We start from the raw sequence: 25,882 nt of genomic DNA on the forward strand, positions 1-25,882 counted from the left end.
ATAATTTATTGAAAAAACGACTCTGTAGTGCCAACTTTGTTACACTAAGTGCCAATAAATGTGTAGGTCTGTCTGGGGAATTCCTATTTGCTACAATGATCTATGTCCCTATCTTTGCAGCAACACTTAATTACTGTAGCTTCGAATTCATGAAATCTAGAAGTCTTCGAGCTTTGTTCTTCTGAAAGTTTTGGTTTTGCTATGAATGGTTTTTTGCATTTTCATATAAATTTTTGAATAAGCATGTCAATTTCTAAAAGAAAAATACTTTCTGCAATTTTGTTTTGGGATTACATTAAATCTAAAGATCAATTTGGGCAGAATAGATATCTCTACAATATTGTTTCAATTAATTATCATTATGTATCTTCCATTTATTTAGGTCTTCAATTTCTCACACGGTTTTTGAGTTTTCTATGGAAGGATCCTGTGTATATGTCATTACATTTACGTCTCAGGTTGTTGATGTTCTGATGATAAATTGTATTGCTTTTATTGTATTGCTTTTAAATTGTATTTAAAATTGTATTGCTTTCAAATCATCATTTTCTAATTGTTCCTGGTATACAGAATTATATTGGATTGGTTTTCTTTATATTGACCTTATATCTAGCAACCTATTACCCATATATCTTTTATATTTTGTTATTCCCTTTAACTTTAATTGTATTATTGCACTGGCTGGAAATGCCAATACAATGTTGAATAGAAACACTGATAGTAGCCACTCTTATTCATTCCTAACCTTAAAGGAAAATTTTTCAACATTACACTATAATGTTTGCAATAAAGTTTTTCTATTGGTTTGTACCTTTTACCACACAAATAGTTTGCTTCTATTCCTATTGTATTTGAGTTTTTATCATGAATACTTGTTAAATTTTATCTAAACTTTCCTTTGCAACATTTGAGATTATATGCCTTCACTTCTTTATTCTTTTAATGTGTTAATTACTCTGATTTTATGAATTTTTAATTAACCTTATATTCTTAGAGTGAGCCCAAATGATGTATTATACCTTTCATAAATTGCTGGATTCACCTAATATTTTGTATCTATTTTCATGAAAAATATAACACTATAATTACTTACCTGTAATATCTTTTTCATAGTTTTGTATCAAAGTTTTGCCAGCCCCATAAATTGCAAAATAATTATTTCTGTTCTCTGAAATTTTGTGAAGGACTGGTATCATTTCTTAAATATGTACTTCTTAAATGTTTGGGCAAATTCACCCAAAGTAAAGTGATCTGGGCCTGGACAGTTTTTGGTTTTATTCTGTCTTGTTTTGTTTGTGTTTCTTTTTTAAGGGAAGAACGTTTCAAGTATAGATTCTATTTCTTTGCTATAATGTTATTACAATTTTCTATCTTTCCATGTGTCAATTCTGGTTTCATTTTTCTAGACATTTGACATGGTTCATTTGATTTTTTTTAAATTCACTGTCATACAGCTGCTTATCATATGCTTTTATTACCTTTTAATGTCTGTAGAACTTAATGTCTGTAATGTCCTTTTTCATTCTGGATTTGGGTTATTTGCGAGAGATTGGTTCCATCCCTCAGTATCTGTGAGAGATTGGTTCCAGGAGCCTCCTGGATACCAAAATCCACAGATGCTCAAGTCCCTTATATAAAATGGCATAGTATTTCCATATAACCTACACACAACCTCCTGTATACTTTAAGTCATTTCTAGGTTACTTATAATACCCAATACAATGTAAATGCTATGTAAACAGTTGTAAATACAATGTAAATGCTATGTAAACAGTTGCTGGCACATGACAAATTCAAGTTTTCTTTGCTTTTTGGAACTTTCTGGAATACTTTTTAATATTTTCAATCCATGGTTAGTTGAATCCACAGATGCAGAGGGCCAACTGTAATCTTTGTTTCTAAATCTGGGTGGGGATCTACCTATTATTCTTCACAAACAACAAACTTTGTTGATTTTTGGTGGCTATATGATCATCTCTACCATATGTTTGTTTTCTATTTCACTAATTTGTACTTTATCTCCTATTCTCTTTCTTTTCCCTATCATTATTTACTTTATCCCTTCTTTGGGATTAATCTGCTGTTCTTTTAACTTTTTTAACTTCTTAGACAGATTTTCAAGCTTTTTAAAATCTTTCCTAATAAATGCATTTAAAGTTATAAATGTCCCTCTTGGCAACATCATAATCATCTTGATTTTGATTCAAAAGTTTTAAATACTTTTATACTTTTGTATATTTTCTAAGCAGCATAGGGCTAGGTTTTATTTTTATACCCAGTCCAAAAATCTTTAGCTTTTGACTGGAATATTTGTCTCCTACATTCAGTGTAACTGGAATATTTACTTCCTCACATTTAGTGTAATTATGACATATTTGGAGTAAAATATACCATCTTCCTTTATATTTGTCCCAACTTTACTTTGTTTCCTTTCTATTCCTTTCTTGTTTTCTTCCAAATGCATTAAGTACTATTCTCATTTTTCCCTCTATTCACCTGTTGGATATACAGTGTTTTACTTTTATTTTTTGTTGTTACCTAATGATTACAATATAAATCCTTAACTATTAATGTCTACTATAAATTAGTTTTTTATCAATTCCCATATGATACAAGGACCTTAGTAATGTTGAACACCATTTACCCTTCTTCCTGATTTATGTGCTGCTATTATCATGCATTTAAATTTTGTATATATTTAAGCCTCTATTACTATTATAGTATTATATAATAAATAATCACTTAGATATACCCTTTCCATTTCTCTATTCCTTCTAGTATCTAGGATCATTTTTCTTCTACTTCAATATTTTGAAGATCTATTTAGCATTTTCTTTATTTAGTGTTTGCTGTATTGCAGGTCTGCTGCTGTCAAATTCATCTTGTTTTTCTGAAAAGTACATGTTTTCCTTTCATTTTTTAAGGGTTTTTCACTGGGTGAAGAACTTTGGACTGATGATATTTTCCTTCAGCCATTTGAAGACACCATGTCTTCTAGATTCCGTTTTTTCAGTTAAAAAACCAGTTGTCAGTCTTAGTGTTGCTTCTTTAAAGAGAATATGCCTTTTTTCCCCTCTGGCTGCTTTTCTCATTCTATTTGGGTTTTCATCAGTTTTACAGTGACATTTCTAAGTGTAAGTTTCCTTGTACTCACCCCCTTGGTACTCAAGGAATTTCTTCAATTTGTAGCTAGCTATCCTTTGTCACTTTTGAAAATTCTCAGTCATTTAAGACTTCAAACAGTGCTCCACATTATCTTCTCAATCCTCTTCTTCTGGACCTCAATTACATGCATGTTAGAACATTTCCACAAGTCCCTTATATTTCTTTCCCTGTTTTATTTTTCATTCTTTGTCTTTCTTTATTTCAACATGGGTATTTCCTTCTGACCCATCTTCCATTTCGTTAATCCCCCCTCAGCTGTGTCTAACCTGCTGTAAACATATCCAAAGAACTCTTAATTCATTTAATCTACTTTCCATTTCTATAATTTCCATTTGATTCTTTAGTAAAAGTTTCCAGTTGTTTGTTAATATTTTCCTACTTTATATTTTAATTCCTTGATCATAAAATCCTAATTATTTTAAAGTTTCTGTCTGAAAATGCCATTATCCTATAGGTATATTTCAAATGGCTGGGTTTTTTTCATGGCTTTTCTTTTCCTAAGCCTTATTATTTTTTGTTTTGTAACAGATATTGTATATGAAATAATTTGAGGCTCTGTATGATATTGTCTTCCTCAAGAGAGGATTTACTTTTGCTCTGCCACAAGTTAGACTATGGGCAGAGCACCAAAACCAATGAAAGACCATGATGATTCAAAGATAAGTTTATACTCACTCATAGGTTTAGAACTTCAGGAACCAGACTACATCGTTAAGTGTGTAACAAGACCCCTATTCCTTGGCACACCTAGAAATCCATTTTGGTCCTCCATATTGATTGACGAAAGCTCTGCTCAGTTTCTCAGGCAGTTTTCAGGATTTATAATTGTCTCAAGGACAAAAGCTGTGCAAAATGCCAATCATACCTCCCTTTTCATTCTATCTCTCCTTAATCTTGACCAACAAATAGGACTGTCTTTATAGTCCTATGATGCCTTAAAAAGATGTAATTCCTAATTTTTCTCAGTGGAAATAGTAGTCCAGAATAATCCATTTCCCCACTGAAAAAGATTTCTCTAAACACACATTTACTAATAGCTCAACAAGGTAGCCTATCTACTAAAATATAATACTGCATTTTACTAAACTAAAAAAATGAAAATTAGGAAAATTACCCAAAGGAAAAGTCTTCATTTTTTAAATTTCATCTCCCTTTTTTCAAATAAAGTGTAAATTAGAATATATGTTTGAAAGTGACAGTGAAGAGGATAGAACAAATCACAATTTGGTGGAAAACTGTATTTCATTTAAACACATAAAGTAATTTCATATAAGTTTGAAAGAATGTTTAGTGTTTAAAAACAAAAAGGGGGTCACTTCCCAGGTTCTACAAAAGAAAATGAGTAAAACAAAAATTCTATTTTAAAACTTGTATACCTAGAAAAATCAATAAGCAATTCACTAAATAGAAAACACGAGTGCAAATGAACACATAAAAATATGCTTATTCACTATAGCAATCAGGGTATGCACATTAAAATATCAGTACGATACCATTCACATCCACTGCACTGGCAAAAGGAAAATATCCTCATAATTACCAAGTGTTGGTGAGACTACGAAGAAACAAGAACACTTATACCCTGCTGGTGGAAGTGTACATTATCACAGTGACTTGAGAAGCAATTAGGCAACGGGTAGTAAAGTTTAGGATGTGAATATCCTCACACACAGCAATTTCACTTTTAGTTATGTACCCTAGAGAAACTCTGGCATATGTGAAATGACCAGTACAAGATGTACAATGTACTTTTGCCCAATCTACTCACCAAGTCTTAGTGTTAACTTCATACTTATAAAGGTCATCTACCAATCCATATTTGTTGCCTGGTAATGCTTTATAGCCCCCATGAACATAAATGGACTTTGTTATTTCATCATACACACTGGTATGGCCATATCCACCTTGAACAATAGCTCCTTTAGTTTCCGGAACAAGCCAAGTGTTTGATGCTGTAAGAGAAAGAAGATAAATCAGGAACTCTAATAGTATTTAGAAATAAAACTAATATACCACCAAACTACCAACAAGTTCATTCTAATACCACATTTTATGAGTAAAGTATACCTAATAATCATTTAATTAAAAAAATTAATAAATATGTGCTAGGTGGTTAAGAATCCGCCTGCCAATGCAGGGGACACGGGTTCAATCCCTGGTCTGGGAAGATCCCACATGCCACGGAGCAACTAAGCCCATGTGCCACAACTATAGAGCCTGCACTCTAGAGCCCGTGAGATACAACTATTGAGCCCATGTGCCACAACTACTGAAGCCCACATGCCTATAGCCCATGCTCTGCAACAAGAGAAGCCGCCGCAATGAGAAGCCCGCGCACCACAACAAAGACCCAACGCAGCCAAAATAAACAAATAAATAAATAAATTTATTTTTTAAATAAATAAATAAATATGTGTTAGTTACTATGTTGGGTGTTAGGGATTGAAGGTAAGTAAGACTGGTCTTTTTGCAAATTTTAATTAAACTCTGAAATATTGAAAATATCTAATTTTTGTATGTGAGAGAGAAAATGAAAACTTTATTCTCACATACATTTCTGTATTTGTAAACAAACCTGAAAAAAAAAGACTTAACAAATAGTTTATGAGAGCCTATTATGTCACAGGCTCTGAGTTTAGTCACTGATATTACAAAGACTAAAATTAAGATATGACTCTTGCCCTTAACAATTTTTAGCACTCTGCTGGTCTTTTATCTCTTGGTTATGAGTCCCACTGTCCCTTCTAAGAGTCCTTTGTATTACTGATAAAAACCTAAAAATTAAATTTCCAAGACTCGCTGACGGATTTGTTACTGTCAGTTTCCACCAATGAAAGTACTGGGGAGAGCTTAGAAGGCAAAAGGAAGAAAGATTCTGCTTTCTTCTCTAACAGAAGGAACAGGTAGGTGACTACAGTAGGTAATGGCAGTGGTGGTTTTATAGCAACAGCAGCAGGGGTAGCACCTGCGCAGTGGCAGCAGTAGCACCTAGAGTAAGTAGCTCAATTACAAATGTGGTCCTAAGCTCCAGCCTGGGTATGTAGCAGCTCCAGATTTCTGGGTGATACCCTCATTTTGGTGTCTCTAGGATTTTTGTAATTAACTCCCTATATTAAGTTCCCATTCTGCCTGATATATCTAGAAGGGACTCTTATTTGTATGGCAAATTCACTAAAACAAGCCCCAATCATATGCAAGGCATATTTTTAAAAATATGAAGATGAAAATACACATCTCATTGGCCTTAAAAAATTTAGATTATAAAGAGCAACTATACAGAAATCTATTATTAGTCTTTAAATATCCACCCAAACCACACTTCCGTCTTCCCCCTAACTTTTCACATCAACTTTGGCATACTAGACAACTCACTGAAAATACTCAAAGCAAATAACAGAACATAGAGATGATACTTAAAAATTCTTCACACTTACACAATTTTAAGGTAGTGTAGAATGTGATACTTCAACAGTCATAAAAGTAGTCATAAAAGAAGTATCAAAAAGGGTTGTTAAAGCCAATTTTACTTAGAGAAAACTAAACATATCTGAAGAAATTTCAGAGTACTCTTGTAACTAATGGGCATTACATTTTGGAGGTAATTTCCAAAGAATGAAGTTAATAATAACTTATCAGGAACAATTTCTTTAATATACTTCAAACACTTATTAAAGCCATATATATATATATATAAAGCTATATATATATAGCCAAACTGAAGGTTTTCATGTTTTTATTCATTCTCTTTTTAACAAAAAAAGATCAACATACTTCTTACCAAAAAATATTGTAGCAATAAAGAGGTGTATAATGCAAAAGTGAATGTTACCTTCTGCTCTAGCCCACTATCTAGAGGTATTTTTCACAAATTGTTATGTTCAGAATATTTTCAAACTATAATTCTGAATATTTTATTACAATATACAAAACAAATGTATATGACTTGCATGTACATACATACCTGTAAATATCTGTACCAAAAAATCATGCTATTTTACAACTATTTTTTCACTTAACATCTGGGACATCTTTTCAGGTCCCGTTTTTTATTTTTTATCAGCTAAATTCCATTGTATTGATGATACATAACTTATTTAAGTAACTCTACACTGTGACTCATTTAGGTTTCAATTTGTTCTTAAAAACAATGATGCCATAAACTAAAAGCTGCTCTGGATCCACTCTAACAGACCTCAGAAGCAATCCTCCAAAATGCTTACACTGGAAGCTTAACCCCATGTTAGTACAAAGTCCAACACTCTTTAAAGGAATACAGCAAAGTCCAGCAGCCAACAAGGTAAAAACATACAATGTTCAAAATGCATTAAAAAATTAACAGGCACAGAGGGCAAAGAAAATATGACCCATAACAAGAAGAAAAATCAATCAATAGAGACAGAAATAACAAAGACGATAGAATTAAAAGAAGAGAATGTTTAAAAAGCTATTATAAATATACTCAAATATGTTCAATAATGTTACAGAAAACATGAACATGATAAGGGAAAAATAGAAGATAAAAAAGACTCAAACAGAACTCCTGGAAATGAAAAATACATTGTATAGAATTAACACAAGATTAGATACTCTGGGAGAAAAGAACAATGAATTTAAAATATGGAAATAGAAACTATCCAAAATGAAGCACAGAAAAAAACAAACAAAAACCCTGAAAAAAAATGAACAGAATATCAGGGACCTGTATGACAATATCAAGTAGTCTAATCTACTATGATAGAAGTCCAAGAAGTGTGGTGGTAAGGTAGACAGAAATGATGTTTGAAAAAATAGTTTCTCAAATTTAATGAAATCTATAAATCCACAAAACCAAGAAGATCAATGATATACAAGCAGGAGAAAAAAAAAGAAATAAAGAAACCCACGCCAAGGAATAGCATGAAGTGATTAAGATGAACAAGCAGAACAAAAATAAGAATGCCACTTGACTTCTCAACAGAAAGCATGCAAGTCAGAAGACAGTGAAGTTACACTTTTAAACTACTGAGAAGGGGGGAAAAACCCATTAACCCAGCATTCTATACCAAAAAATAACTATCAAAGTAGAATTCTATATCCCACAAAATATTTTCCAAAAGTGACAGTAAAACAAAACCTTTTTCAGATAAAGGAAAAAAAAAAAACCACAGAGAGAATATATTATTGCAGCCTTGCCCTGTAAAAAAGTTCAAGCTGAATGAAAATGATACTTGAAGCCAGACAGAATCTGGATTTATATAGATGAATGAGGAGTACAGGAAATATCTGATACGTGGGTAAATATTAAAGGTGTCATTTCTCATCTTCCCTCCCAGTAAATGATAATTAAGTGTCCAAAACAAAAATTATAACAATTTGTTATGGTCTTCATAACATGAGATATGATATTAAAAGAGGGAAATGCAGGGATACTAGTCTGAGTTTCTGACACTATATGTGAAGTGGTAGAACATTAATTAAAGGTAGAATCTGAAAAGCTAAATAAGCATATTGTAAACTCTAGAGTAACCTCTGCAAAAATAAAATTAAAAAGTAGTTAATAAATTAATAGTCCTACAGATTCAAGAAGCTGAGCAAACCACGAATAGGATAAATTCAAAGAAATTCACACCACAATGAAATCGCTGAAAACTAAAAGTGCAGAAAACATCTCAGAAGCAGCTACAGAAAAATAACAAATTACCTATAGGGGAACAACAGTTAATGACTATGATTTTATCCTAAGAAACCATGCAGGACAGAAGGAAGTGCTGAAAAATAACTATAACTATAAAAATAACTATAACTCAGGATTCTATATCTAGCAAAAATATCCTTTAGTGATGAACGTAAAATGAACAGATTCTCAGATGTAAAAAAAATTAAGCTGATCCATGGCCAGCAGACCTACTCTAAAGGAAATACTAAAATAAGTTCTTCAGGCAGAAAAGACAACAGAAGGAAACTGGGACTGAAAGAGGACAATTTATCATTAGAACCAACAATTCTAATTGTGTAACACCCAATAACAGAACATCTTAAATGAGTGAAACATATATGTAAAATAGATAACCAACAAGGACCTACTGTATAGCACAGGGAACTATACTCAATATTTTGTAAGAACCTATGAGGGAAAAGAATCTGAAAAAAACAGATATATATGTATGCATAACTGAATCTCTTTGCTCTACCCCTGAAACTAACACAACACTGTAAATCAACTATACTTCAATTAAAATTAATTAATTTTAATTATATATTAAAAAATTAAAAATAAGTAAATGAGTGAAGCAAAAACTAATAGAACTTAAAAATGAAATAGATATATCCACAATCATAACTGGAGGTTTCTACACTGGTTTTTCAAGAACTAAGAAAAATACTGAACAGAATATCAGTAAAGATATAGAAGACGTGAATAACTCCATCAGCCATAATAATATAATTGGCATTTATAGAACACCCCAACCAACTACAGCAGAATGCACATCTTTTCAAATTCACATGTAACATTCACCAAGGTAGACCATATTCTGGGCCAGAAAATAAGACTCAAGAAAAATTTTAACTTTAAAAAACATAGTTCTTTGACAATAATAGAATTAAACAAGAAATAATGGCAAGAAAGATATCGGAAAAATCTTCAAATAGTTGAATCAAACAAAATACTACTAAACAACCCAGGAGCCAAAGGAAAAAAACACACAAAAAAATAGAAAACATTTTGAACTAAATGGAAACAAAAAATGCAACATTTCAAAACGTGTGGGATACAGCTAAAGCGGTACTTAAAGCAGTCATTCTCAACAGTGGTTCCCTGAAGCATCAATTGGCATTATCCGGAAAATTTTTAAAAATGCAAATTCCCTGGCACCAATCCTGACATAATCAATAAGAAAGTCAGGGATTAGGGCACAGCAATCTATTTTAACAACCTTCTAGGTGATTCCTATGCATCAAGTGTGAGAACTACTGGCTTAGAAGGAAATTTACAACAATACTTATATTTTTAAAAAGAAGAAAAAGGTCTCAATCTCATTTCAATGATCTATTCTTCCATCTTAAGAAATCAGTAAAACAAGAGCAAATAAAACTCAAAGAAGAAATGTAACAAAGCATTAATCAATATGATAGAAAACAGGAAACAAAAGCTGGTTATTTGGAAAGGTCAATAAAATTGATTAACCTATTAATCTCTAGTCAGACAGACAAGAAACATAGGATACACATAACTCATATCAGATAAAAGAGGAGATATCACTACAGATTTCACAAATATTAAGTATAAGGGAATATAATGAACAGCTTTATGCCAATAAGTTTAACATCTTAAATGATATGGACATATTACTTGAAAACACAAATTACCAAATCTCATTCAAAAAGAAATTTGATAATTTGAATTTTGCTAACATTTATTAAAGAAAATAAATGCCATAGTCAAAATCTTTCCTACAAAGAAAGTTTCTGGGCCAGATAGTTTCACAGGTGAACTCTACCAAACATTTAAGAAAGAAATGATACCAATTCTACACAAACTCTTACAGAAAATAGAATAGAAACACTCCGCAAATTTTATCACTCCCCATTTTACCACTCCCCAAATCATTTTACCATTACAGCCTGTAAAAGCAGACAAAGACATTACAAGAAAAGTAAACTATAGTCCAATATCTCTTATGAGTATAAACATAAAAATCCTTAACAAAATTTTTGCAAATCAATTCTAGCAGTATATGAAAAGGGTAATACATTATGGCCAAGTGGGATTTATCCAAGAATGCAATAGTGGCTTAACATCTGAAAGTCAATGTCATTCACCATATTAAGAAATCAAAGAAAATAAAAGAACAAATGATCTTCTCAATAGATGCAGAAAATTATTTGACAAAATTTAACATTATTCATGAAGAATACTCAGCAAACTAGGAATAAAAGCGAATTTCCTTCACCTGATAAAAGGCATTAAAAAAACATACCGCTAATGTAATACTACAGTAATTGAAAGACTGGAGCTTTCCCTCCTAAAATATGAAAAAAAGACAGGAATGTCTGCTCTCACTACCTCTACTCAATATTGTACCAGAGATCCTAGCAGTATAATAATAAAAGGTATATAGATTGAAAAGGAAGAAGAATGTTTATTAGCATGAGCATAACACATGATCATCTATATAGAAAATAAGAATCTACCAAAAAGCTACAAGGAATAGTAAGTGTGTTCAGCAAAGTTGTAGGGTGCCAAATGCTGAAATATACCATGCCCATGAGTTAGAAGACTCAATATTGTTAAAGGCTCAATTTTCCCCTTTATAGATGTAATGCAACCCCAATTAAAATCCCTACATGCTTTTTCTTAATAAACTGACAAGCTGATTCTAAATTTTACATGGCAATGTGAAGGACCTAGAAGAGTCCAAAACTTTTGAAAACAAAACAAACAAAAACAAATGATGGAGGACTGACACTGCCTGATTTACAAAGCTACAGTAATCAATAGTGTGTGGTATTAAACATAATATACATTAATGGACCAAAGGTCGACTCATACATAAATGGTCAGTTGACTCTTCAACACATGTACCAAGGTAATTCAATGGGGAAAGGAAACTCTTTCAACCAAAGAACAACTGTATATTTATTTCTTAAAAAAATCTCAAGCCTTAAGCACCCAGGCTGGTCACTTTCAAGTGAGAAGCTCCATCCATTTACTGCTACACCTTATAAATATTATCATTCATTATTTTTTAAAATTATAATTAATGAGTGAATTTACTGCAGGGGCTCAATTTTAAAAATGTACAAAATCATTGCCTTTCTTCTATACTTATCATAGCTATTGAAAACTGTAATTCTTTTTTTTTTTTTTGCGTATTTGAATTTGCAGACCTTTATGTAATTGTTATTTATTACTTGAGTAATTAAAAAGAGCAGTTGATAATGAGGAAAATGAGAAAAAGTCACTGGTGTTAAGCAATTTGAGTATGTTGTAAATCACGTCTTTTTCTACACGTTTCTTATTATCATTTGCTATTGTTCTCATGACACAGGAAATGCGAGGAAACACTGGGTCATAACTGCAAATAACCCAGCAATCCCATTCTTCAGCACTTACACAAGAGAACGGAAAACATATGTCTAAACAAAGACTTGTATGCAAATATTCACAACAGCTTTTATTCAAAAGACCTAAAAACTGGACCCAAATGTCCACTAACTAGTGAACACATAAACAAATTATATCTTATCCATACAATGAAATACCATTCAAGATTAAAAAGATTAAAAAGAAGCCAACTACTGACACGAGCAAAAATTTAGATGAACCTCAAAATTATTATGCCAATACAATGAGACCGCATACCACATGATTTCATTTATATGAAATTTGAAATAAGGCAAAACTATATTGACAGAAAACGGATCAGTGGTTACCTGGAGCTAGAGGATCATGAGAGATTGACTGCACAGGGTCACGAGTAAACTTTCTGGAGTAATAGAAATGTTCTATATCTTAATTGAGGTAGCACTTAAACAACTATATCGATTTGTTAAAGCTTATCAAGTTGAACTCTGAAATTTTTATACACACACACAGATGTGCTGGTGACAAGTAAATCTGCCTTTCTCAGCCTCCCTCACTTAGTATATGGCATCTCCATTCTTCTAGTTGCTCAACCAAACATCTTAGAGCTACCCTTGACTCCTTTTCCTCACATTTTACATGACCTCTCAGTGATTCCTGTTGTCACCACTTTCAAAACAAATCTAGAATCCAACAACTCCTCACCACCTTCCCTGCTAACACATTATTCCAAGACAATATCATTATTCATGTGAATGACTGATCACTGGAAGTACGTAATACAGGAGAAAAGATTTTTATTAAGTTAATTGTTAAGTGATTTGTGAAATAGACTGGCAAGGATACCCTGGGATCACTATAAATAAAGCACCAACTGTTTTATTACTCCCCGCTATGGTGCCAAGGGGAAATTTAAGCCAAGCAAGACCCAGCTTGTATGAATGTTTCCCTTACTTTACCCACACTGTAAAATTACATAACCAAGCCAATCTCCTTTCCCTGCTCTCTCAAGCCATTTTCAGACCTGCTTGGGAGCCTGCCCTGCACACGTCAGAAAGCCTCATTTTGTGAATAATAAGTCTTTCATACTCTCTTGGTATTCGTGTTTCATACTCTCTTGGCACCATCGGCCTCAACATCCAAAGCAAATATTGGGGATTCCCTTCTGCGGGATGACCACAATATATCAGAATACAATAGTAGTCTTTATGGGAAAAGCAGCAAAAAGATTACTAAAGGTAAAGATCACTACATATGAATTTTGAAAGACCAATATTCCAAGAGAGTAATAAAGCTTCAAAATATATAAAGCAAAAATTGAAAAAATTATAAGGAAAAATTTACAAAATCAACATCATCATGGAAAACTTAATGTACCCTTTCCAGCAATTGACAGAACAGTCAAAATATCGTAAAGATCTAAAAGATTTGAACAACACAAGTAATTAACTAAACTTAATAAACAAATGTATTAGGTCACTTTGGAAAAAAGGTCTGGCACTTTCTTAAAAAAATTAAAGATATATCTTCCTCCTGACCCAACCAACATCCTTAGGTATTTAGACAAGAGAAATAAAAACATGTCTACTAGTTGACTTGTACAAGAATGTTCACTGAAATTTTATTCATAACAGTCCAAAACTGGAAACAGCCCAGGTGTTCATCAATGAGAAAATGAACAAAGAAACTGCAATGTATTCATACACTGAAAAAGCACTCAACGAAAAGGAACAAATTACTAATAAACACAACATGTATAAATTTCAAAAGCATCACGGTGAGTGAAAGAAGCCTTATTTTAAAAAGGGTGCATGATGTGTGATTCCCTTTACATGAAATTCCAGAACAGGCAAAACTATTTGATGATGAAAAAAATCAGGAAGCAGGGCAGGTATCAACTGGGAAGGATCAGGAGAGAACTTTCTCAAGTAATGGTCAGTGTCCTATATCTTGATATGAATTTGGGTTACAGATGTATGTTCTGTCAAAACTCATTGAATTGTACACAAAATTTGTGCATTCCACTGTATGTAACTTTTACATTAAAAACATGAGTACAGAACTCTAGTTAACAACAGGCATGCTATTATGTTTAGAAGTCAAGTGTACTAATGTTTGCAACAGTCTTTAAAATATACCAAAAAAAAGATAGATGGATAGAGAAATAGATATATACACTGGTAAGTGAAAAAGCAAAAGATTAATTGTAGAAGGTAAGTAGTATGTCTATGAGAATTCACTGCACAATTCTTTCAACCTTTAAGTATTTTTGAAATATTTCCTAATAATTTTGAAGGAGGAAGCCTATAGGATATGTTCTGTGACCATAATACAATAACCTAGATATTAATAATAAAAAATAAATAACTAGAAAACCCCATGTTTGAACATTTTAAACTGTACTTCTAAATAACCCATTAGTGAAAGAAGAAATTAATATGGAATCTTAAACACATTTTGAGCTAAATAACAATTAAAATACTACATACCAAATCATGTAGGATACAACTATAGCCATGTTTACATTGTTTATGTTACAGCTTTAAATGTATATATTTTTAAAAATTCAATGAAGAAAACCTGAAAGATAATGAATTAAGCATCAATATAAAAAGGAAAAAAGCATAACAAATCAAAATATATTAAAATGAGGTCATAATAAAAATAAGAATTAATAAAATAGACAAATGAGTATATTAAGAAAATCAATAACCCCAAAAGTTGGTACTTTGAAAAGTATTAAGATTTACAATCTTGTGGAGAATCTGATCAAGACAAAAAGTAAGAAGACCCAGGCAGCCAATATTAGGAATATAAAAGGGGATAGGGCTATAAAATATTTTTTTTAACATCTTTATTGAAGTATAATTGCCTTACAATGGTGTGTTAGCTTCTGCTTTATAACAAAGTGAATCAGTAATACATATACAATATGTTCCCATTTCTCTTCCCTCTTGCATCTCCCTCCCTCCCACCCTCCCCATCCCATCCCTCTAGGTGGTCACAAAGCACCGAGCTGATCTCCCTGTGCTAAATATTTTAAACTTCACTAAAAGCACATTATGAAGACCTTTAGATCAATACATTGGAAAATTTAGATAAAATGAACAAATTCTGAAAATAAAATCAAGTTACCAAATCTGACAAGAGAGAAAAAACTTGAGTAGTCTTAGAACTATCAGATAAATTGAATCTGTGATTTTAAAATCCTGCCACAAAGAGAACTCCAGATGACTTACACCAAGCATTTCTAGGAAAAGCAGTAACAACTGAAAGTCTTCCAGACAGTGGGAAGAATTATACTGGCTAGCAAAACAGAAACTGTTTCTCAAAAAGTTATCTGTAGAAGAGATTATGGCTTTACTCCAAAACCCCTAGAGGTTTGCATTGTGATTCTCCAAAAAAAAAAGTTAATAATTTTTAATATCAGCAAGTATCCAATTAGTGTTCAGATTTCTAACTATCTTATAAGCTGCTTTTTTTTTTGTAAGTTTGTTGGAATCAGGATCTAAATGAGATCCACACATTGAAGTTGCCTGATGTGTCTATTGAATCTCTTTTAACCTATACATTCTCATCCTTATTTTTTTTATTGCCAGTAGTTTGCTCTTCAACATTTTTTGTCAACTCCTAGGATGAAGGCATAGAAGTTGTACTTATTAAACAACCACTGACTTAATAAAAGGAGGAGTTAATTAAATCTTTAGATACCAGAATTATGAATCAAAAGTAATGATGAGCTGAAACTATTTTAACAATATATGTCAAGCCCTTCACTGAGATTACAACATTAAATTGACAAGTACAGGATAAAGTATACCTTACTCCCCAGCAGTTATATAAAGAACAAAAACCAATGAACTAAGTAAGAAGTTTTGTTGTCTGTAAGCTAACTATAAGTCAAAATAATAATATTAGTATAAAATATAAGTTTAGGTTGCAATAAAAATATTAATAAAAGATGCCCAGAACAAGGGAAAGCAATGGTTTCACATTAGGTAACACATCCTGCTCTGTTAGGCTCTGATAAGTTTGAATAGATCATCACAGTACAGTCTGTCCTGTGATAGGAGTGTGATAAAGATGACTAAGGGTCAACTAAGATAATGTGTATCTTATATTTACATAATCCTGATCTTGCCATTTACTAGCTGTGTGATCACTGGCCAGTTGTGTGAGACATCTGTGCCTCAGTTCCCTTATCTGTAAAATGGGGTAAAAGCACAAATTTGCATGTTCACGCTGAGGACTAAATGAGTTAATACTTGTGAAATGCTTACACCACCACCTAGCACAGAGTAAGGCCTGTTGTTGTTATTATTAGAAAATATTCTTTAAATCATTATCATCTGTGTTAAGGTAAATCATTAACATCTTGTTAAAAAGATGTGAGTGGAAAGCTTGTTATGTGAAGACTGAAGGAACTAAGATGCTTATCTAAAGAATGGAAGATAAGCTGAAAATAAGATACCTCAAAATATTTTAGGGCCAATATGTGGAAGAGTGATTAAATTGCACATGTACAGTTCTATATAGTCATGAAAAACCAAATGCAAATTACAAGAAATGCATATTTCTTCTAAACATAAATAAAATTTTTAAATATGTAAAATAATCGGATGGCTGCCTTTTAAGGGACTGATACTTCCATCAATGAAAGAATGTTAAGCACAGACAGAAAACCAGAATTTTCTGAATCCTGAATGCACATCTACTAAAATTTTTCAATATAACCAATGCATATTTTCAAATATATGTATAATATTTACATAGCTTATAAAGTTTTAAAAGCAAATGGTTTAATTCCACTTACCAAAACTAAAGTATTTTTATTGTGGTATTTTTGGAAACATTTAGTAAATATAAAAATATATACCATATTAACAGTGGCCTCTGTCACACAAACCCAGCAATTTATTAAAATATTATACTTATTACTTTGCAACTGTTTCACTTTACCTAATTAGTTCTGAAAGTTCTTCACAAATGAAACTACACAACAAATGCCAAACCTAATTTAAGCACAGTTAAAGTTTGTGTTCTGATTCCTATGATTATTTTTAAAGGGGAGATTTCATGTATTAAAAATTCCTAATTCCCACCACCTAACATTGTGTTCTGTAGATCTATATTTCCAGATAACCAGTGGGTTGAAAGCAATGTCCAATTTACACTTGAAATTCACCACAGAATTTTGAACAAACATGTGATGTTAAGAACTGAAGAGAAGAGAAAGCCATATAGTTATCACTACACTTAACAGAGAAAAAAATTACCTTCCTAAAAATGCAATATCTAATGGTTTTTAAATCAAAAGAAAAAAGTTAACATAAAATGACATTAATAATGGCTTCCCAACTATACCTCCCAAATCCTAAAGGCATGAAAAATAGTACAGTGAAACATTAATATTATACTAACATTGAGATTCACATTGAGATTCTTAGAAAGTTTATGAGGTATTGCTAACCTAAAGTGAAACAAATTTCCCTCAGGACTAACCCAGAAGAGCTTTATGGTCCAAGTTAGTAAAACCATGCACATAAATTCCCCTCTGAGATTTATAGATTCCCTAAAAATCCTATAATTCTAAGTATAGCAAAAAAGACAAACTGACATTTCCTTTACTGCCAGCTTAAGTTCACAAGAATTCTTATTGAAATATATATCCTATATAACCAAATATGAGAAAACATACATCTCTTTCCTCTAATCTATTTTAGCACTTTTAGGTATAATTTCAAAGATACAAACAGGTTGCAAGAACAGTCAAAGGATTCCCATATACCCATTACTCTGATTCACTAATTGTTAACATTCTGTCCCGTGTGTTTTATCATTAGTTTATTTCCCCTCTCTCCATCTCTCTTTCTTTCACACGTATACATGCACGTGTGAACACACCACACACACAAACACACAATAGAAATGATCATTCCTATTACCCCTAAGTATTTTGGTGTATATCTTAAGAACAAGGACTTTGTTTTTACAAAACAATATTACAGTTATCCACGTCAAGAAGTTTAACATTTACACACTGTTTAATACACATATGTATTTCATTTTGTGAATTGAAATGTGTCCAGTGTTGAATCCAGTCTTATATCACTTACCACATTCAGCTGTCAGATTTCTCTAGCCTTCTTTAATCTGGAACAATTTTTCAGCCTTTCTTCCTCTCTCATGACATTGACATTCTTGAAGAATATAGCTCACCCCCTTATTAAATAAAATGTTCCTCATTTGAAGTTTATATGATATGCTTCATGATTAGATTCAGGTATACATTCCCAGTCAGAATACTGTAAGCCAGAGGTCAGTAACCTATGCTTCTTGGGCCAGATCTAGTCAGCCACTCATTTTCGTAAACAAAGACGTACTGGCACACTGGCATGTTCATTCATTTACATATCATCCATGGCTTGCTTTCAAACTTCAATGGAAAAATTGAGTAAATCAGAGACTGTATGATCTACAAAGCCTAAAATATTTACTGTGTAAGTCTTTACAGAAAAAGTTTACAGAACTCTGCTCTAAGTGATGTTTCCTTTAGCAGGTACCATATCCGGAGGCACAGAATGTCCAGTTTCCCGTGGTTTGTAATGTTAATTTTGATCACCTGGACAAGGTTCTAACCGATTTTTACACTACATAGTTACTATTTTTCCCCTGAACCCTATAAACAATCCATGGGAAAGACACTTAAATATCATGCACATCTCATCAAACATTCATTCCCAACCCCTTAGATTTAGCATCCATTGTTGATTCTTTTCTAGATCAATTTTTACTATGATTGTTGCAAAATGATGATTTTTCAACTCCAGCAATGCCAGTCGGCATTCTGTGTAGGAAAGAGGCTTCTTCTCCTCTATTTGTGCCTATCAGTTTGTGTAAGCTCATGGATTCCTATTTTTCCAGTGGTTTGTAGTTTATTACTTTCCTATTCTGATGCTCATATTATCCCAGACTGTACAATGGAACCCCCTTCAAGCTGACCCTTAAGTTCTTCTGACATAACCCAGAATTTTCTTGAGCACTTCCATATTTAACATAACAAGATGTACCAGGCTCATCTTTATTTTTCCCTACCACAGCCCTAAAATCAGCCATTTCTCCAAGGAGCCCTGTTTCTTTTCATAGGAATTTTATTAAAAACTATATCTGGGAATATGTGGAATCAACAGGTTCACTACTACTGCAGTATCTTCGCTCCTAGACCCTTTCTGAAGAATCAACAAGTATCTGTAACCATCTACCTTCTAATCATAAGCTCATGCTGATACCTCCAATTTCAATCCATCCAGGCAGGGCTCTCCCTGGCCTTCTCCATTTCATATTTGTATCTCCTGTCTTCCACATTGGGAACTCTAGTTCCCAACAATATCAACACATTACTCATTCTTTCAGTCTAACCATACATCTAAAGTAATTTCAGAATTGTTTCACCAAAACCTTCAAAACACAAACCTAAAAGACTTGTTGGCAGTTCTTCCCCACAACCACACATACACTAAAGGCAAACACCATGTTAAAAACTCACTTGGATTAGTTCTTTTCTCCCCCTTTCAGCATGACTATTATTCATTTGAAACACAGTTGGGTTCATTAGTTTCAGTTTGCATTACTCTAGAGCTTTCTTTTCTTCCTTTCCTTGTTGATTTAATTTTTATATATAGATAATATATGTTTCTAAAGGCAATACGCTTCTGAAAGTCCAAACTATTTTTAAAAAATACAAACTCAGGGAAACATTTTCATTTTTCATTTCCTATCCTTTCCACACCATTCTCCACTGCCCCTTGTAAGTAATCAACATCACTGCTGTCTGGTTCATCCTTCTGATGTTTTTTGCTCATATAAGCAGGCATAAGTATATTTTCTAATTTCCCTTACTTCACTAATGTACAAAAAGTAGTACATTATATATACTATATACTTGATCACAACATATCCTGTAAATCACTCCATTTAATTTCACAGTTCATCATTATTTTCTACAAATGCATGACCACTAATGTGGGTGTACCAGAGTTTATCCACCACTCTCTTACATTTAGCATTGAAGTAGTTTCCAAATAATGTTACAATAAATAACCTTGTGCATACAAAAAAAAAAACGTATTTTTGTGTTTCTGGAGATGTAGCTGCAGGATAAATTCCTTGGAATGGAACTGATACGTATTTCTGTTAGATACGTAAACAGCTTTAAAACATAGCCCAAATTCTCTTAAACTCTTACCACTGATAAGTGGGATCTATGAACCCTCCCTTTGAATCAAAGGGTTTGTGACTGCTTCAATCAAGAGAGTACAGACGTGTGCTGTGTGATTTCTAAGGCTAGGTCGTAAAAGCTATGCAGCTTCTGCCTGGTTTTTGTGGAATGCTTGTTCTTCTGAGGTTCCTTCTTAGGACACACTTTTAAAACTCAGCTGGCGTGCTGAGAAGTCCAAACTGCATGCAGACCGTGTAAGTTACCTAAAAACTGTCCCAGTTGAGATTAGCCTTCAGCCATCACAATTGAGATACAATATATATGAGTGAAAAGCCTGCAGATGATTCCAGCCCCCCGCCACATTCAAGTCACCCCATCTGTTCAGGTCTACCCAGATGAGGTCCCAGATATCACAGAGCAGACAGAAGCCACCTGTTCTATACTCTGCCCATCATAGACTTCCTTATCTAGTTGACTATGTTTCTGGACTTTTATTCTATACTATTGTCCTTCTGTACATGCATGCCACGTTAACACACTGTCACACTGTTCTAATTATGGAGACTTTGCAGTATGCTTTAAAGCTAGTAGGACAAGTCCCCTCATAGCTCTTCCTTTGAAATCTTTTCCTAGCTATTCTTACACGTTTACATGTAATTTTTTCTGTGCTAAATGTATGAGGTTTAAGTGGCAATGTTATACTTGCTTTCTAAAAGAAATTTGTGAGTTTTCCTTCCCTTTTTATTCTCTAAAGCAGTTTAAGAGAATTGGGACTATCTTGTTACTAACTTTGCTAAAATTATCCTGTAATATCACCTAAGCTTGGTGCTTTCTTTATTTTTTCCTATGGAAATTTCTCTATATAAACTTTCTATCTCTACTGGGTTCAATTTTGGGAAACTGTTATTTTCTAAGAAATCATCCATTTCTTCAAAATTTTCAAATTTATTTGCATAGATATACAAAGCAGTCTCGTATTTTTTTTAAATTTCCTATCAATATTATTTCCTCGTTGTCATTTCTTATTTTGTATATTTGTGGTTTCTCCCTTGCTTCTTGATTAAATGAGCTAGTGGCTTATCTATTTTATTATTTTTTTAAAAAGTTGTAAGCTATAAATTGATCTATTGTTTTTTCTGTTCTTACATTAATTTCAGCTTTTATTTTTATTATTTCCTTTCTGGCACTTTTTTTGTTCTTTTTCTTGCTTTTTGAGTTGGGGATGTGGTTCATTTAGTTTCATCATATTAATATAGTTGTTTAATGCTAAAAATATTCCTCTGATAACTGCTTTAAAAGTATTTCATAGATTCTTATAGGTGTTTTTACTTATAGGTGTTATTATTTTTTGGCAATTTTGTAATTTAAGCTAGTATTTACTTCCCTTTTCACCCAACAGAAAGGCTTTATTTAATATTCAGGTATTTAATTTTAATATTTCCGCCTTCTGGAAACTACTGATGTTTTCTTTTTACCCTAACATATGATCAACTTACTTTTTGTGAGTTTTCTGTGTGCACTTGAGAAGATAACATTGTCTACAATCAGGCTGCATTGTTTGATATATATATATTCTTTTGTCCTGTCAAGTACTGAGAGCAATGCTTGACCTATTTTCTACTGACAGTGATGCTATCTACTTCTCTTTGCATCAGCTATAATTTCAGTTTTATATAGGTGGTTGCTGGGCTATTTGGTGCATTGATATTCTTCTATTACATATTATATCTTTATGGTGAATTGTGGGGTTTTTTTATATTATAAGGTGTTCTTATCTCATATAATGTCTTGGTGGCCTGAATTCTACTTTCTCTGGCATAAGGATCACAACACCTGCTTTCTCATTGTATCTATCTTCCTAGTAAATCTTCCTTCATCCCTTCATTTTAGCCTTTCTGAATCAGTGTGTTTCAGGTGTGTCTTCTATTTGCAACACAGAGTTGGATTTTGCTTTATGCACCAATTTGAAAATGTTTTCTTTAAACAGGCAACTTAATCTCATTCATGTTTATTGACAATATATATGTTGGATCTCAACTCTGTCATATTATTTTATAATTACTGTGTGAATTACGATATTTTTCTGAGGTTTTTTTTTTTTCTATTTGATGTTTTCTTTTTTCTTTTTAGTATTTAAGAAAGTTTATATTTTTGTTCTAGTGGTTTCCTTGATGTTTATACCTTTCATAGTGCCCTTAATTCTCTTCTTTCCTACTTAATTTTTAACATCTATATGTCAGTTTTAATCCTAGGTATACCAGGAACAATAGTAATCAACATTCACTATCTTGGTTCAATTGTTCCTTTTATTTGTTTTATGTTATCAAGTCATGTTATAAATAATTTATAGAAGACTAAGACGATAGTGAAAAACTATGTTTTGCAAATTTCAGTAAGAATTTAAACATAGCAAACCTCTTTGTGTCAAATAAATGTTGGGGCATAAATAAACTAAAAGATAAAAATATATTGTTCACTCATTGATTCTTGAGCTTGAAAAAATTATTTAGGATATCATCTTATGAAGAGTCATAATCTGAGATTTAATGTAAATGATCAATTCCACTATCATCATTATAGGAATAAATGAAAAATTTTTAATTCTCAATTGTGTTCAATAAAAGCTAAAAACGGGCTACTGTGATGATGCCTCCAGTCTTCTCTTATGCCTTCTTTAAACTTGATAAAATAATTTGGGCACTGCAATAAGAAAACTGAAAGATGACAATATAGACAATATATTTCACTGTGGCATCACCCTTCTAAACAGCTTATTTTCTTAGTAATTTAATATTTTAGCATAGTTGGGAACAACTGATGTGCAATGACTTCCTAGAATGATAAAATAACAAAATATTTCAAAATATAGGAAAAATAAGAACACGAAGATCCCACCATGTATCTTAGACTTGTAAAAGGGTCCAACAGATCCATCTTGGTAATTACATATAGAATATTTTATTCCATATGTTTTAAATAAGTAAATGTTCTCTTTGTTCTTTGGAAGACTTCTAAGAAAGAATGAAATTTATGAAACAACAGTCTTCATAGATAGTTAGGCCTGCTCAAAAAAGAAACTAAAAAACTAAAACTGGGTCCAACAGACCCTCAGGTATGCCAAGAATTAAATGGCATCCTTTGATTCCTACCTATTATCTATGCAACAATCCATGTGCTTTTTCTGCTTTCCTCTTTCTCTCTTCCTTCTCTTCCCATTTTTAGTTGCATTATTTCTACTTGGACAGAACATAAAACATTTGCATACCAGTTATCTACTGACATCCCCACCACCCTTGTTTCAGTCTTAGCTCTGAAATTCAATACATGAAATGTTCTCGATCAGTCTTTTACCTGAAGTGTTCCCATTCACCTCTTCATTAGATGGAGCTTATTCTCTAGGAGAGATGTTGGTAAATTGCAGCCCACAGGCCAAATCCGGCTCACCAAGTGTTTCTGTAAATCGAGTTTTATTGGAGCAAGGCCCACTCATTCATTCATGCATTTTTTACAGCTGCTTGTGGACAGCTTCAATGACAGATTTGAGTGGTGACAACACACACTGTGTGGCCTACAAAGCCTAAATTATATTTACTATCTAGATCTTTACAAAAAAAGTCTGCACATTTCTACTGTAAAAGAAATAGGGCACATATGTACAGAATTATCTGAGTTTTGCCACGTTCAAACTATTTTTTCTATAGCCTTGACACATGAAGGACTGTTTGCCAAGAAATAAAAACCCTTAGCCTGTATTTTCTTTCCTTGAGTTTCTTGAAAAATTTGCTCCATAGTTGCTATGAGTTGTAGGTTGCTTTTGAGAAATCTGATATAATCTCTTGCCCTTGTAAGATATTTCATCTTTCTGCCTGAAGAGCCTAGGAATTTTTTTTCTTTATCTTTTAAAATATAGTATTTTTATCAAGATGTCTCAAAATTACTGCTGTGGGTGAATTTTACCAGGTATCCAACTCAGAAGCTCATAAACAGGAGAATGGATAGGCAAATTATGGTAGAGTCAGACAATGAAATACGGTAATGCAAAAAAGTTAACTGTAGGAATACATAACAACATGATTTAATCTTGGTTATATAGTGATGAAGGAAATAAATGAAAGCCTCAGAAAACTGCATAAAATATTATTTCCTCCTCATAAAATTCAAAATCAAGTAAACAAAACAATATGCCATATAAGCATACATGTATAGGTGATAAAGCTATCTTTAAAAAAAAAATACATAATAAGAAATTCTGGATTTCAGACTAATGGAGAGGCAGAAAACTTTTTTTTTAAATAAAATTTTTTATGAACATGAATTATTATAAAGAGAAAACTTCAAGGAACACAACAAATGGTTATCTTTTTAAGATAAATATTCTCTCATCAGACATACTTTTGGGGGTGACTTTGCTAGTAAGACATGATTAGTTCTATATTGATGACATAATAACCAAATAAAGCTGAGTTAGAGTAAACATAATTATTAAAAAAAACTTAAGAATAATCAACAAATGGTTTTTCTTTAATAATTAGAAAGCAATACATAGACAAATAAGAGAGCTAATTATTTAAATTCCAGTTCCCTGGTCAGCGAACTAAGATCCCACATGCCACACGGGGAGGCCAAAAATAAATAAATTAATTAAATAAAGGTTAGACCTTATTTAATTTAAAAAAAACCAAAAACAAGTGTCAAGTCCTCTCACAAAACACCTCTTTCTCCCAACCTCCAGGATCCTAATACCTAAGTACGCATGAAGGACCATTTAGGTTAAAAGTTATATTTGAATCTCCGAGAACTAATAGTAGGTGCAATCAGACATGCTCAAAATGAGTAACCGTAAAGAGTCTAATAAAAAGACTGTTTACAAAAGTATGGCTAGGGTAATATCCTGGGACTATCAGAGCAGAAAGCCTTTACTATCCTGCGTCATGAAATAAGCAAGAGGAGGGACTGTTTTCTAGAACTCTAGAGAGTAGCTGTATGGGGAAGAACACCAGAAAGTTAAGCCTTCAGTAGGACAACCCAGTTAACCCAAGAAGATCCAGCAGGGAGGGAGTTGGAGGAATAAAATACCTTAACCTCACTCATCTCCCACCTTCTGATCTACTGATGGTGCCTCCTACTAGCTGATCCCAACTGAAAGCTGGAGGGCATGGGAGCAGAATGGAATGGTGAAGGGTAGATCTGGAGAGACAAGTGAAGAATATCAAACACAGTACCATATGAATCACATCACCACTAGAAAAAGAATAATATGCACAGTACACAATTTAAATAATTTGGCTAATATACTTTTAAAACATTCAGGAAATACATAGATTCACTTTTAAAGAATACTGCTGAAAACCCTATTCATTCACCAACAAATATTTATCAAGCACTTAATACATGGCACTTTACTAGAAGTAGACATACAAAGAGGTATACAGCAG

The 25,882-nt window shown here is 32.5% G+C and overlaps 1 protein-coding gene and 1 long non-coding RNA gene across 12 annotated transcripts in view; one reads left to right on the forward strand and one right to left on the reverse strand.

The window, feature by feature from the left end:
• ATRNL1 (attractin like 1) overlaps positions 1-25,882 on the reverse strand; it is a 715,591-nt gene that overhangs the window by 617,827 nt on the left and 71,882 nt on the right. For all 11 annotated transcript variants that reach the window (XR_014253040.1, XR_014253041.1, XR_014253042.1 and 8 more), the window contains exon 9: positions 4,934-5,117. Coding sequence is in view for 8 of the 11 variants with exons in the window: in XM_082423366.1 (XP_082279492.1) it covers positions 4,934-5,117 (184 nt within the window). In the remaining 3 variants the exon portion in view is untranslated. The remainder of the gene's footprint in view (positions 1-4,933; positions 5,118-25,882) is intronic.
• Positions 1-25,882, forward strand: part of LOC309642220 — a 392,437-nt gene that overhangs the window by 28,061 nt on the left and 338,494 nt on the right. The window lies entirely within an intron of this gene.

This window comes from Balaenoptera physalus, assembly GCF_965194825.1.
Source record: "Balaenoptera physalus genome assembly, chromosome: 14".
In the NCBI taxonomy this organism is placed as follows: Eukaryota; Metazoa; Chordata; class Mammalia; order Artiodactyla; family Balaenopteridae; genus Balaenoptera; species Balaenoptera physalus.